The sequence below is a fragment of the Rhopilema esculentum genome, chromosome 7 (assembly GCF_057945365.1).
Source record: "Rhopilema esculentum isolate cy_ngs chromosome 7, ASM5794536v1, whole genome shotgun sequence".
NCBI lineage: Eukaryota > Metazoa > Cnidaria > Scyphozoa > Rhizostomeae > Rhizostomatidae > Rhopilema > Rhopilema esculentum.
This window is the reverse complement of record NC_142821.1, coordinates 6478325-6493754: the sequence shown is the minus strand read 5'-3', so window position 1 is coordinate 6493754 and position 15430 is coordinate 6478325. Positions and strand designations below refer to the sequence as shown.

The window sequence follows — 15430 nt, the reverse complement described above, 5'->3', positions numbered from 1 at the left end:
TCAGAGGATTTTTGGCACATTGCCAGTTTCAGTTACCTAAGCAGACCTGCCAGACAATTCAAGGGTATCAAAACTTCTAATTGAGCACAGTGATCCAAGGAATATTGAAAGATTTGGTTTTTCCTATAATAGAGAAAAAGACTTACAAGAAAGGTCGACTTCAGTGGTGAAATTAACGCCTTTGCGCTGAAACAGGCTTGGATCAGTGGTACAAAGGACGCTTCTTTCTTAATTTCTCAGCTTTCTATAACGATAATCTGCCAAAACTATTCTGCTCTGCCAGAACCACTCTGCAAGACTTTGTTAACAATTATTACAAACAATTTTTTTAGACTTTTTTCTTTTAAGTACGGCTGGTGAAATATCATCATTTTGTACTGTAATATTCTAAAGATTCGGAGTTTCGCAACATGGAACTAAGCAATGGTCGAGTTTGGCATTGAAAGATATCAACATTGAACATATGGTAAGGGTAAGATAAAGTGCAAGGAGATGGGGTAAAAGATTTCAACGTCATCTGTCCTGGATTATAAAAAACTAAGTTAAGAGAACTAAGTTACATCTTTGTTACATTACACACAAATTTGATTTGTTAAAATCTTTCTTAAAGTGTTTTGTCAATGAAATCTCTGAACGAGACCAGATTTATACAGATTAATTTGCTTGTGTAACAAATTTGTCTGAATTCAAAGACGTTTTACCAGGGAGGACGTTTTTCATTCTGCGTGCAAAGAATTAAGTAACGTGAGGGCCATTTTCGAGCAACGTTGCGATCTGAATTAGGCTTTCAAAAATGGTTGTCATCAGAAAGACCTTTTGAGTTGAGTTCTTTACTGTAACTTACTCTAAGCATGGGAACGTTGCTAAATTGGATTAGATGTAGCCTTATTGATCATTCGGTGGTAATTTTATGTTTGTTGTCAAGTTTGTTCATAGAAACAAACCCAAACGATAGTTGCATGGTCTATAGATATGATTCAATCAGTTAGAAAATGTAAACAAGCTGCACAATAACAATTCAAGCAAAAATACAGAAACAAACCAAGGATAAACAAAAAGAGGACCTTTTGCGGCTAATTAAAAATATTGTTCTTCCTCTAGGTAAATGCTCAATATTTTTGCGTTTAACAATCTGTTTAGCTTTGCAAATGTCATAGACGTTACATATACGTTACATTATTTTAATTCAACGCAGCGAGTTGAACACAGCATGTTGTTACCAGTTGTTGCTTGAATTGATTGCTCCGCCCAGAAAGTCAATGGAAGCAATTTGAACTCATTACGTCAAGTCAAGATAATAACCGATTGGTATTGGCAATATTCATCCATAAAGGCTTATCCATTACTAAGCTCTCCCTTACGCAATTGGTTGCAAGAATTGCGCAAAAATTTCTATAGAACGAATAGAAAATTACACAGAATCAAAACTAAGAAGAAATAGTTTAATTATCATGCATGTTCATAATCTAATAATTTGGTTTCCCCTCTCAATGTGACGATTATGAGGGCGGGTGAAAAGCCGATTGTGGTTTCAAGACTAGCAACCTCGTTGTTAAATGTTGTTATGGCAACACTCTAGAGGAGGTCTGTAGGGAGGAACAGTCGATGGGCCTGACCTTTAAGCAAGCAAAACATTTGGCCGGAGCCTACAACCAAAGTACCGGAATCCTATTCACGATAAGACGGAATAAAAGAGGCTTTGTGTTCAAGAAAGCCCTTTTGAAATTAACGGTTTAATTCCTCATCATAACTTGATATTGTCTTTGATTTTTCAACACCATCTTCTGGTTCAAATTGCCTTACATGTTGGATCAACCCGATCAACCGACTGAACCAACAGGGCAACAGGAAAAAACCTTAACATAATGGATTAACACTAGGATATCAAAGACATTTAACATAATTATAATGTTCCTTCCAGTTTTTTAATGTCCATTCCTTTTTTAAGAACGCGCGTGTATCTGCAGCAAAAAATAGGGGCTCAATTCTCTCAAAGCTTTCAACTTGATATAGCAATCTTTAAATTAATTTTTCTAAATCTAAAATACTTTTCTGCAGAGAAAAATGAAGCATGGAAAAATTGGAACCCGAAAGGGAACACGCAACTTCATTAGTTTATGACGTCCACTACGTTTTTATAATTTTTGTATTATCAGCATATTTGCAATAAAGCAGATTTAGCTGGATTTGAAAACTGCCATGTTGGGCGTGCCATACCCAGCAGACCTAGCTGGCTATTTCCACATTTGCTTTTTAAAACACACGACACTATGATTACAGGTAAAAAATTTCTGCGCAAGTCTTGTGGGATTTGATAGTTTTAGAACAGTATATAGGGTAAAAGAATTGATTATGTAGACAATATGTCTCACAAAATTAAAAAGGCACAGCTTATTCTGTAGCAATCTTTTGAAAAATGCAAAATAATCTTTTACGCATTCTGGGAGTTTTTGATATAAAGATGATTACGAGAAGCCTTATCACGATAAAGTAGGGCCTTCATAGCAACAATAATTCAGTTGCTCAAAACCTTCTCGCCTAAGCAGGTAGCACCTCTGCCACTACAATTAGAAACCAAGGCTTTTGGCTTTTCAATGCTACTGAAAAGGTAGCGCGAAGGGGGTAGGGGGGGAATGACTACTCCTTCCTCTCATCAGATTGTTCTGCATCTAGTAAAAATTTAGCATACATCTCAGCTATTTATACCAAAAATTTTTTAAAAAGGTATGAAACCGAAGAGAGCAAGGGTATACTTACGTAACGCAAAAAGGACGTTGTTCGAAGATTAATTTTTAGGGGGGAGGGGAGGGGGAGGGGGAGGATACACCATCCAAGCCACATTAACATAACACCCCTGGCTCTGTGCCATCTCCACCGTGAATCTTCATTAACGCTTAACTTTATATTCCCCGTTGCGTATTGTGCCGAATTGGAGTTTTTCTACGATTGCACTTACATATCCGATGAATCTGACAACCTTTAGTTGATGTCCTTTCGTCTACGTCAAATGTTTTGAGTGACTGCTTAGAGAGAACACTATTGCAGAAAGGGAGCATGCAATTTGAGCAATTCCATTTTCTTGAATTATGTTGAATTTTCAATAGATATGTAAACATTGACAATTCAACGCTTCATCCATGATCTGAATGATTCTAGAACCCCAAAGAACACAAGTCTTGGCAGCTTTGCGGTTTTTACTCTTGGCTGCTATAAACTTTTAGCTTCGAAATTAAGTTTTTCACAACGATGCAAATTAAAGATACTTACTGTCAACTTGTATGAAGAAACACCTGGATTTCCACCGATTAAGACTTTGCGCAGAAGATTCCTTATTTTTGCTCTTATTTCTAGCATTGCATTGTTATTTATATCAATTTGGGCTAAAGAGTAACTGTTTAAGTTATTTTCAATACAATCGGCGAAACTTAAAGCTACAAAGAGGTATTGATTTCCACCATGTTTATGTTGGGATCTCATTTGAATGCGAACATTCTTCAGAGCTTTCTTGCAGGTTTCTTTAGACATAAATATTTGCGAAATTACAACAGAGAAACCTACCAGTTTGTCGCACTAAGCTAACTAACAGATCGGGTTGTTGTTTAATGTTTGTTATAGATTGCCTGCTTTTGTTTCACGATCGAATTAAAACAGTTAAAGCTTGTCTTAACAGTAGTAGGAAGTCAGAATATTTCAGTGGTTTAACAGTTGACCGATACTTGAACTTGTAGGTTGTGCTGGATCATTGGCACTCTTCTGTAATCCGCTTTAGAAACAAGCAAGACATATAGATGCGGTTTGCTTCCAGGCCCTAAACTTATCAGCGTCAAAATTCTACGAGACAGCTTTAACAGTACAATAATAGCATATTCCACATGGCAAGCATATGATGTAGAAGTGCCGGAGCATTTGATGCAAGAGAATTCGGTAAGTTCTCTATTTGATTGACAGCGGGTTATAAAAACGAACAGTCGTTGTTGGTTCCAATTCATTTCTGGCTTTTTCAGAGACTGCAGGGCAATCGACAAAAGCTGCACTCTAATTGCCAAGTTAGAGTCTTTAGTAAGTTTTATCGACGCTTTGCAAAGACTGCTCAAAAGTTCGAAGCTACCGAAACATATTTCAGAAGACTCGTGCTTGCGTTCCATTCCATTTTGGCTTGTTTTGGGTGGACGGGATCGACGCTTTCATATTCACCCACTGGTTTAGGTGGAGTGTTTCTTTAAGTTTGCTGAAGACCATCTAAAAGCCGTCTAATCGCTATACAACTACAGCTTGACTCACCGAAAGTGATAAAACGTGATTGCAATATAATTCAAAATGCCTGGATTCAAACTGGAAAAGGTCTTACATGGTCACGAAATTCAAGTGCCAAGAGCTATCAAGAACTTCGAGACCAAAGTTTTTCTTCATCCACGATTCAGAGCGAAAAGGTTCAAGACGGAGATCATAATGTTCCCCATGATTAACAACGTGGATTGTAATAATCTCAGTGACCTGAAATTTTTCGTCAGCTATGTTTACTACATGAAAGGATTAATCAAGGGAGATTTCATTTTGGATCAAGCATATTTCATCCAAGGAGAAGCGAAAAGAAAATATCACCAGACGATGAAACTGGAGCCAAGTCCAACAATGAAGAAAAAAGGTATTGACCAGAACGAACATGAACTGCCAAGCCTTAGTATAAACGGTACTTACTGAAAATAAATACATTTTTGCCATTAAGAAGTAGTTAATTAACATTCATTGGTTAAAGCTCTCAAAAGTCAGGGGGGGGAGGGCACATTTTTCTGGTCTTCATCCCTGTTTCCATGCATTCTTTGACTTATTATTTAGTATGCTCTATTTAAAATACCTGTATATTCATATCTTAAAAAAACACAGCAGAAACTTTGAATGCACAAAAGAGGTCCAGCATAGGTTAAAAGCAGAACTTCTAAAAAGAGGGTGTGCCTAAACTGACCAGAAAGTCCTTTTACAGCGACCGGGAGCAGAATAAAAATAAACTCTAAAAGATAACGATAAAGGTGCAGGTCTTGTTGTTGCGTGATCCAGAAATCTAGTGGGTCAACATGGCATTCATGTCTTAGGAGAAAGATTAAGTTTCTTTTATCTCTGTATATCCATTAGTTTTATGATTTAAAGCTTTTTTTAAATTTCAAATTCGATACATATTCATCTTGTTTGTCCAAAAGTGATTGATGTCCAAAATCATAGTTTATTCGCAGATTTACCAGATATTCAACGACCGGAATATTGCACAATGTTGAGCTTTCATTTAAGTAAAACGAATCATCTTATGTCCCTTTCAAATAGTGCGTTTCGAAGAACCCACGATCCACCCCGCTCCCCATACTCAAGTAGGTCTGATATAGAGGAACATGTGCAGGCACACGACAACCTGCGACATGGCTACAGATATAAACAAGATGTTTATTGATGTATCAGCCTTTTGCATTTCATTTTACGTTAAATTTCTGCAGCATTTCATATGAACATAAATTGCACATATTCAACGAATATTTGTCCAGCTTTGAATATTATCTTATCTGATGGGGATTGTCTTGACAAATACAGCAGAATATTTGATTAAAAAAATTAAGATATATTTGGATTTTTGATGAAGAAGTTTTGTGTTCATATTTGAGATTATCTTCTACTCATTGAAGAAAATCATGTGTCATTGGTTTAAGCATGCAAAATAATCAGAGATGATCGAAGAAACAGGTTTTCAAGATCAATTCAATCTTAATATAAATTTCGAGATTAATAAGTTTATTATCTAGAAAACCCCTTGTATCCACAGAGGACATTTCAAATTAATGCTAATTAAGTGAAAGCTTTTCGTTCAATTAAGCACAAGATCAAGCAAGTTTTATTATTTAGCAAGGTGTATGAAAGATCGGGATACCCGCAGGACACGCTCAATCATTAACACACTGTGCGACATGAGCAAATATCTTCTAATGAACTGCATGTCTAAAGCATTATCAGTACACTATTTAACTAAACCTATTTCCTGACCAAAACTCAAGTGTATAAGACGTGCATAATTCCCCACAGATAAGAGATTAAATACTGGCATATTTAACAGCATGTTGTTACATTGTTCGTTCAATGATTTAAAGGCTCTTTTTCTTCGCTCATTCTACGTGATCCAAGAAGAAATGTAAATTCAAATTGAGAAGCATGATAGATTGCTGATTTTTCTTTAAGATAAAATAGTGAAAACCCCCGTATGCATTTTCAACTCAACACAGCTGTACACACTTTGGTGTATGGATCTACTAACGAAAATGGCCTATCCTGTTTCCGTTCAATACACCAAAGCGCCTGTTCAATATCCTTTTATAAAATAATTGCCCTCCTGAAATTCATGCTTAAAAAGCATCTGAAATTCTAACATTACCCTCTTGTAGAAAGAAGCCTTGTAACCACTGCAAATAATAACAAAATATCACTCAGAGTTTACTTACAATAACAATTTGCCTGCTAGGCGCCTGCAAAAAAGGAATTCTCGTATTATAATGTCAAAATCCACGATACGAGCTTGTGGTTGAGTTTCCAACTGAAAACTTAATTTAGCGATTAAAATAAATAAATTTACGAAGATTCAGTTCTGGGAACATTGCTATGTCATTAAAAGATATAAGCGTCGTCCTAAAGTGATTCGAGGACATTTGGTTTGGATCTAAGGGAACAATGGAATCTTAAGAGCAAAAGGGACATTGCTTTGAGGCTAACATTACTGGATAATTTAGTTATTGGATGTCTTATTCTTTTCTTAGTCGGTCTGCTCTTGCAAAATTGATTCTATATTCAGAAATCTCTTTTCTGAAAGGGGAATTTATGGCAATGTCATCAAGATAGATCGAGACAGTGACCTCATCTAACTTCTTTATCAGTCGCATATCTCAAATTACTGGGCCAAAAGCTGCAGTGGGCCACGACGTCCATCCAGCCTTCATTTGAAATGTTCAGTTCTGGCCCCTGATACTTACTAGCTTGGGGCTAAGCTTAATTACCTTAAAATATTTAGCATATTAGGTGGGTAAATGGATACTGATCTACGTTAAGCAGTATTAAACCCCATTTCAATCGATCTAGCAAGGCAAACCAGCCACTTTAAGGTGCTCAAGTGAATGATCATGTAAGCTTCTCTTAGTACTTGCAGATATCTATGGTATTTGACAAGCTAGAGTTGAAACGGAAAGTTTAATCAAATTCTCTGTCCCTAGAAGACTGCAGGGTAAATTAAAACATTCTGATAAGCAACTGTACAAAAAGTCTTTAAGCAAGTTGTTTGTTTGATAGAGAAAAAAATTGGAGCGCAGTGACCAATTATTTTTCAGTAGCACAGTCCCCCTGTTCCTGATTGGCCGTAAGACAGAAGTATACAGTGGACCATTCAGATATCCAGTAACAACGAAAACTGAGAGATGTTCGGGAAGGGAGTTTTTTAACGGTGGCGGGTCGCCCGTCCAGCATGTTCTCATTAACAAGGATAATGCAAATTTCCTGAATGTTAGCATTTTGGAGTATCAACCACCATATGATTACCCATACCATTCTATGGTTAAGAAATAGAAGTTGCAAGTTGCTATATTGCTCAGATCCTCTGGGTTTTTGAATTATCCTTTACCTTTTCCTTATCAATGTAGTTTTATGATTAAAACCAAAAGTATTACTCTATTACACAGCCCAAAGTCAAATTTTTACAACAGTTATATCTCTTGCTTTTGTTGTGTTTGCGTCAGATAACATTTTAGAGAATCTCTTATCTGACCGTGCTGCTCTTGAGTCAGCGGTTAATTACTGAACATATGCGCTGCCAGCGGAAAATTAAATTCCTGGATTCAGGGTATATATGCTTCATTCCTTCGTCGCTTCGCACAATTTGAAGGGTTATTGGTTCTTATAAATTCTATGGTCTTGCAGATTGACTATGGTACAATCTGGTAGAAGCTAAGCATGCAGTTTTGTATGCAAGATTTCAAATCTTCAGCGCAATGTTTGCTGAAGTTCTGTCAAAATGGGACAAAGAATATTAAGGGAGTGAATGAGATGCTTGGGGAAGTTGAACAGGAAGATGAACTTGGAGTTGAGGACAGAGTCAAAGTTAGAAAATGTTACGTGGCACCAGGCACCGACAGCAGATCGTATTATATAAAATAACAGAAGAGGTTTGATATATGGATAGGAAGGCCAAAATATCTGCAAGACTAAGCATGCCAAAGACCAACAGCAAGATCACTAATTCCATTTTAGAGAATGGAGATGTGAGACAGGTGAGCCTGAAGTTGTTTCCTGTCTCTAAAAACAAACGCAGTTTCTTAAACTGACATATAGCCCTTGTTTCACAACATCTGGGAAAGAGTCACTGTTTGATGAGAAACTTTAGCAAGATGAATTCATCAAAAATTGGTTAAAAAAGTTAAAGAAAACGTCATGACCATACTTGCTCCCATTCCTATTTAACATCGGATCAAATACCTCTTTTTAGATGGAACAAGCACTTTAGGGATCAGGAAAAAATCAAACGGGATTTATTTCTTAACCTAATATCTTAACATCCTAACATAGAACGGGTGAAGAATTGAGCACTAAAATCCGGCTTTTATATGCCTGCCAGGTGCTTTTTACAAGGAGCAATTGCCAAACAGTGAAAGAGTTGCTGAGTAAACTGCTCGGATTTCCATCAAACACAAGTGCGCCAAAAGAAACGCTATTTATTTTGAATAGAAAAAAGGAAGATAGGGTATGAAATGATTAATAATTCTGTTTCAAATTTCAAGTGCATTGGCTCTGCCACATTCAGTTAAAGGTTTCAATAACTACAGTAGAACCTCAATTATTGGACACCTCTATACAATGGCCACCTTTCAACAACGGACAGATGTTTCTGTCCCAGATGGTCTATACGCTTTAAAGGTATATCTGTACAATGAACAAATCTATACAACGGACAGTTACACTGGTCCGGACGGTTTTTGTTATATGGAGGCTCCACGGTAGAAGACATCCATTTGAAAAAGATTAGTGACAGAGTCTAGAAAATAGTTTATCCTTTCTCCTTACAGTATACTTAAGCTCTGACAGTTCTCAGAATAACAATAAAACAAGGCGGGGCTTAATTTTCCCGTCTGACCTTGTGTGTTTTTGGCTCTAATCAGTGATGGTGCAAATAATGTCATTTAGTGTATCACACCCCGGAATAACGACTATCTCTTATCAAAATTAATTAAATGTGTAGAGGTTCATGAATGTAAGGTATTCAGCATTGTATATTCCGTTTTAACGACCAAGTTTACTCATAGTGCTGCTCAAGGAAGAATATACAGCTCCTAATATACTTAGTATAACAGTTAATTCTTATACTCAGTCAGTATTGTAGAGCAAGAGGGTAAAGGGGTTGTTATTTGGAAGAAAGGCTCATATGACCAGGTTTCTATTTGTGTATCACAAGTCATTGAGTTGTAAACAAAGATATATTCCAGTACATTCCGGTGCATTCCGGTACATTCCGGTATAATCTGGTATATTCTGGTATCCGGTATATTCTCGTATTTAGGAATCTCTTCTGGTATCAGCTTTTTTATAGCATCTTAGACAGGAGTAGATTTGCCTACACTTTAGAGCAAGGATTAGATGGGAAATCCTCAATTCCTTGCGGTGATATATTTCACTTTGGCTGAGGTAAATGACTTGCAATTTTCAGTGGCAGTTAAGATTCGACCAGGCTTGACTTATTCTATTTCAAGAGTAAATTAAGCGGTACAATACAATTAGTCCAATGTAATTGGAGTATTATGCTTTACTTTTTGGTTCATGCGCTAAGGCAGAGGGAATTTTAACATTGTCAAATCTTCCATCGGCAAAGTATATTTGTGTTAAAATCGAAAGGATTGCCCATAAAGCTTCTAAATGAATTACGCTAGTTTTGCGGCACATCTATCTAAAGAAGACAACCAGGATGAATTCACCGCAATCCGTTATATGTAGTAGGACCAAGGGGGGAAATCTGGTATGATTAATAAGTAGAGAGTACGTTAAAAAGTAGCAAGAGGTTATAGGATATCTTATAAAGAAAAAACCCCAGGGCGAGACTCCTTGTAACGAGAAGCTGCTCACAGTAATACTGTAAAAGCCTAGAAACAGAAACTATTTTTAAAGACTACTTTTAAGTACAATTTGAGAAAATAAGCATTAATTGAACCTCAAATTATTAAAGATTCTAATGCAATATGTACATGGATAGCCTAAACAGAAAAACGCAAGTTTTCATATACGAGTTTCTACCAGCGAAGGGTTACAATTTATTGTTACTTGAAAAATGCCAGGACGCTTACATGAAAATCTATAGTTAGGTTTTCGTTGTGTAACTACCTTTATCCTTAACCTTGTTTTTCTTTTCAAGTGATATTGCTGAGTTGGTATTGAATGCTTTCCTCCTTCTCAAAGGCAGCAAGAATGATTTCAGACGGATTCTGGAATCCTTGTTACATTTTGGAATTGGATCCAGATCAGGATTATCTAGCGCCCAGTTGGGCATCCGAAATGACGATGAAAAAATAAAGTGAGGCCAAAAAATATTAACAGCCTTTAAATTACTAATACACAGCCTTTAAATTACTAATACACAGCTTTGGTGGGTTGCTTTTTTATAGATAAATACTACTTTCAAAAAATTGCATATAAATGTATGAGTTTGACTTAACGCTTTGATGTGAACAATAATACCGTTCTAATTTGCAAATCTGCTTTTTTAGGTAGCTTTAAATGTACTTATTTCTATATCAATGTCTGGCTATAAGTGTCTATTTGTATAATTGTTTGTATAAATAACATTGTAAAAAGAAATATTTTGCAATTGGCATATAAATTTTCCAGGCCATTTTGTTAACGTGATAAATTTCACTGATTTCTGAGAACTTTCACGACCAATGGGAGCTTGTCTTGATTACAGCGCCATGCAACGCGCAAAGAAGGGGTTGTAAGTTGTGCTGATACTGGCTCTGGGGCTTCTTAAAAAGCCCCTAAAAATATTAAAATCAAATAGATCAAATAAGCTTCAGTACTCGTAAGATTCCTTCCAATCTTAAGAGACTTAAAAAGAACAGACAAGATCATCAGAGAAATTAAGCGTGCAAAAAAGCATTCAGCGAATAAACTGACCTAGATCAGTCTTTCTGTCACGTATCAGTTAAGAAGGATTATGTTGTCTTGAAATAGAGACTCAATAAAATTACAAAGGTACTTTAATTTGCATTTTGAATAAAATTTAGCGTAACCCCCAGACTTTACATATTAATCTGATAAGGCCAATGGGTTTTGCGACTCAATAGGTTTATGAACTAAAAACTTAAACATCTGTTGCACTTCGGAAAGAGAAGAGTGAAAGAGGTTGCTGTTTTGTGAAACCAACTTTATTTGGTGGAACTTGTTGAAAACTTGGCAAAAGGAAAGACATTGAAAAAGGTAATTTTGTATCAAATGGAGCGACGTAAGTCATACTTCGATGTTGAAAAGATTGTGCATTTTTCAGAAATTAGCATACCACCACCGAGCGTATCGTTTGAGAGTCGAGTTTCGATAAAGCCTAAACTGAGAGCAAAGAACTTTAGGACAGAGATTTACATTTACCCAGAATGGAATAACAGCGAGAGCATGTGGGCATGCGAGTTGAGGTTGTTTGTTAGTCACGTGCTTTACCAGAAGGGCCTGGCCAAAGAGAACTTTGTGATTCAAGAGACAACAATGACTCCTGGTGAAGTAAAGAAGAAGTTTAGAAAAGATATATCGATGGCTGCAGCACCATATAGGGTTGGGTAATAAACATTGTAATTGGTATACAAACTTGCAAGCAGTTTTGCATTTGTTACAAATTCAACCTTTGGTAAACCTATTCATTCTGCACTTAATTGATTTATTTTTACATCAATTGTATAGGTGTAATGCAATAAAGGTGAGAATGCAATCAAGGGAGATAGAGATCTTAGGCGGTATACCAATGCTCTTTCTACCTTTATTCATTTACCAAATTAAGAATGTACAGGCTTTACAGTGCTATTCATAGCTTGACCTTATATTCTTAGACATGTCTCAAAAACTAGCAAAGATGAACGCTTTCTATTGTTTTCAACAGACTCTTTCCTTCATGGAAACAGTACAAAGCATGTGCGGTTGTGACACGGTTTTTAGAAATGGGGTATGGCTGCCTCTATTATAATGTTCTTCTTTAAATAAGTATTAAACTTTCTTGAAAAAGAGTCGAAACTCGAAAACTAGAGTAATACGATTGTTGACCTTATTCTGAGCAAGGAGTTGACTCGATTCTCAAGCAGCGTCAAAATGCTGATAACCGCTGCAACAGGGTTAGGGTAAGGACAGACAGAGAGGCTACTTTTCTCACGTATCAAAACAACAATAAAACAAACATCTGTCTAGGCTCACTTTGCAGTCGTGAAACTAAGGCTGTGCAAGGAACCAAGTAACAGAGACAAGTGACAACATTCCCTTTCAAATAATACAACAAAATGTCACTTCTCTCTTGCGATACCTTCAATTTTCCAGCCTACTGTATATTTCATTTTTAAATGGTCGATTAACATATGAAACTGCTCTGATTCAATAATCATATTGGAGCAAGAGAGGAGTACATATAGGAATTTGCCTGGAATTTTGTTTTTCAACTAAGCCGTATCTAGGACTCGAATTGAGATACCCCACCTTTTTTTGTGCGCAAGCTTATGGTTCAGGCAGGATAAATCCAGATGTATAGATGATACTGCGATTAAGAGCTCTGGGTGGAGAAAAACGGCTTCTTGGAAAGATCTTCTTGAGCCATTCATCATGGACGCCAAAAAGTTGACATAAAAAGATCAGGGCCGTCGCGACTGAATTTGTTCAGGAAGATGTAAGATAAGAAATTCGCCGATAAGATGGGTGTGGTATGTTTTATGTCGATGTGGCCTTAGAGCTAATTCTGTAAAGCGCAGATTTATTAGATTTTCCACAACAGCAGTGAATTGCCGACAGACCCTTGTTCCAACGCGATGTGACACTCCTACGCGATACCATCATGTGGCTCTATAAATAACAGCATATTGAAGATTGAGTTTAAGTCTGGCATTATCAGCTGAAATTCAGACCAATGTTTGGCCATCATCAAGCAATGACCCTCACCATTTCAGTAATTCACAACAAGACAACTTCAAAAAAGGGCAGCCCTTGTCTCATCGAAAGGTGAAGTTTTTCAACAAAAATTTCTTCGATTTTTAGTACAACAACCTCCAAATTTCCCAACGCTGCTAATAGTTGCAGTTGTAAAAGAGAGTAACTATTGTATTCAGAGTCCCAAAGACTACTAGTGTCCCTCTTTCTAGTTTTATTGGGTAGCATAGGCGTCATATCTTGATTAGCTGCGAAAGGAATTGCCAAAGTGGGAGTCCCCATCGACTTGAACAAATCAAATATCAATTTGTTTGCTTTCAATTAATGGGGACTTCTTTGGCGATTCCTTTCGCAGCCAATCAAGATCTGACGCCTATGCTCCCCACGGTACTCGATAAGCAAACAAAAAAATTATTGTGTATTGCAGTGTATTGCAAAAAAATTACCGAATGCCTCAAAATTCCTTACAGCGAATGCCTTATTAGATGAACAGTAGACATGAATGAAAAAATGACAGCGAAATTGAGCAGCACTTAAATCTAAAGCTCGTTGATTTCTTTCGACATACGACAGTGTAGCTTTTAAATGCCAATGCTTATCAATGGTTTTATTTAAAGAATGCTTATAAGTCTGTTATGTTTCACTTTAAAAAACACACAGAATTAAGTGTCAGTGTAATGAAATTAGCCTCAAATTAATTAAGTTCCGCACAGCGTAATCGATTTTGTCTCAAAAGTAATAGTGAATAATAGTGTAATTGTGAGGAAAATGTAAAGAAAGTAAAAAGACCGCAAAAAGGTGCAAGATTACATGGAAGATGTCTTTCCAGTATCTGATGACTCTCATGGCCATTAACCATCCTGTGTTTCGAAGATTACAGATATCAGTCTTCTTCTTCCTCCCTTTTTACTGAAAGCCAGAGACGAAATCAAAAAGTTAGCTTATTTCAAGACTTAACCAATACGATAAACAAACAAGAAATCTCGAAACGACCTAATTAATCTAAAAGAGGCTTTCTTAACGTTTGGCCTATTAGCTGTTTTGCTTTGCGAACTTGAATTTTTCTAGATTTGTTCATTAAGATAGGAAGTTCATTAATATTTGATTTGTTGAAAAATATTGATCTTTTTATTTCTGGCACCAGGTTGCATTGAATTTTAACCAAGCATTGCAATTCTTTTAGATGCGTTTGAAATGGAGGCGCCCCCAAGCTTTCAGCAGGACAGATTTGGTTTTTTGTCTAAATTAGATGACAAATTGTTGGCGGAGGGGGAATGTTTTGGCAATGATTCCTTAAACTGCCGGTACGTAACCAAAAATTCGCCATGGGCATTCCCAGTTGGTAAATTTGGCGCTCCCTGTTCGTAGAGCCAGCTTGCTCACAGCTAATAGGACAAGGCCTAAAAATTGTTATTTTATCTTCCGCACAGCCTAGAAGCTGGCACTGCGACTGGGGCCGTGTTTGCATTGATGAATTCATCAGGACGTACTGTCTTGACAATGTCTACATTATGATGCAGTTGAAAGATACTTACACCTCCCGCAGTTCGTGCCTCTGTAGTTAGTTCCACAAGTGCAGGTATATTGGTTAATAAGATTGGTGCAGTCTCCTCCATTCAAACAAGGGCTGCTGGCACACTCGTCAATATCTAGTAACAGAAGTATTAGGGAAATTTTATATTTATCTGTGAAAGCAAATTGAATTTTCCGCTTATCTAAACTAAACGGTTTGAAATGAAGCAAGAAACGAACTGTCCCTGTACTCTTTATATGTAAAAGATACATGGCCATAACTTCAAACTAGGGCATGTTTAAATGTCTTCGTATTTGGCTCCGAATGGAAGGCAAAAGGAAAGTAAGACCAAGAAAGGGAGTCTGAAATGGTGATTATTTTTGTCACTATCAAATACTTCACTTCTAGCATAACGAAGCTTAGGTTGGAGCCACAATATCAGGGAGCCTGAAGCAAAAGATGACATAATAAAGTAGGACTAGAGAATTTCAAATCAAATTTACCTTGTTCGCAATGCTTGCCACTAAAGCCACCTGCGCAAGTGCAGTTATACTTGTTCAACCCATCATTACAGGTGCCCCCATTCTGGCAAGGTCCACTCGCACAATCATCAATGTCTAGAATGCAACAATTATTACACATAAACAAAAGAAATATGATAAAAAGCAAACTTATACCAAAATCAGCAATCATTCATCACCATAGTGGCGTAACGGACTAAAGTTACATTTAGCTAAAAAAACT

The 15430-nt window shown here is 36.7% G+C and overlaps 1 protein-coding gene across 2 annotated transcripts in view; it reads right to left on the bottom strand.

Moving 5' to 3' along the window:
• Positions 1-5555: 5555 nt before the first annotated feature.
• Positions 5556-15430, bottom strand: part of LOC135683119 (uncharacterized) — a 13096-nt gene continuing 3221 nt past the window's right edge. For both annotated transcript variants that reach the window (XM_065198291.2, XM_065198290.2), the window contains 3 exons: positions 15190-15303; positions 14709-14822; positions 5556-14082 (listed from right to left, as the gene is read on the bottom strand). In XM_065198291.2, the coding sequence (XP_065054363.2) occupies positions 14057-14082; positions 14709-14822; positions 15190-15303 (254 nt within the window). In that variant the 3' untranslated portion in view covers positions 5556-14056. The remainder of the gene's footprint in view (positions 14083-14708; positions 14823-15189; positions 15304-15430) is intronic.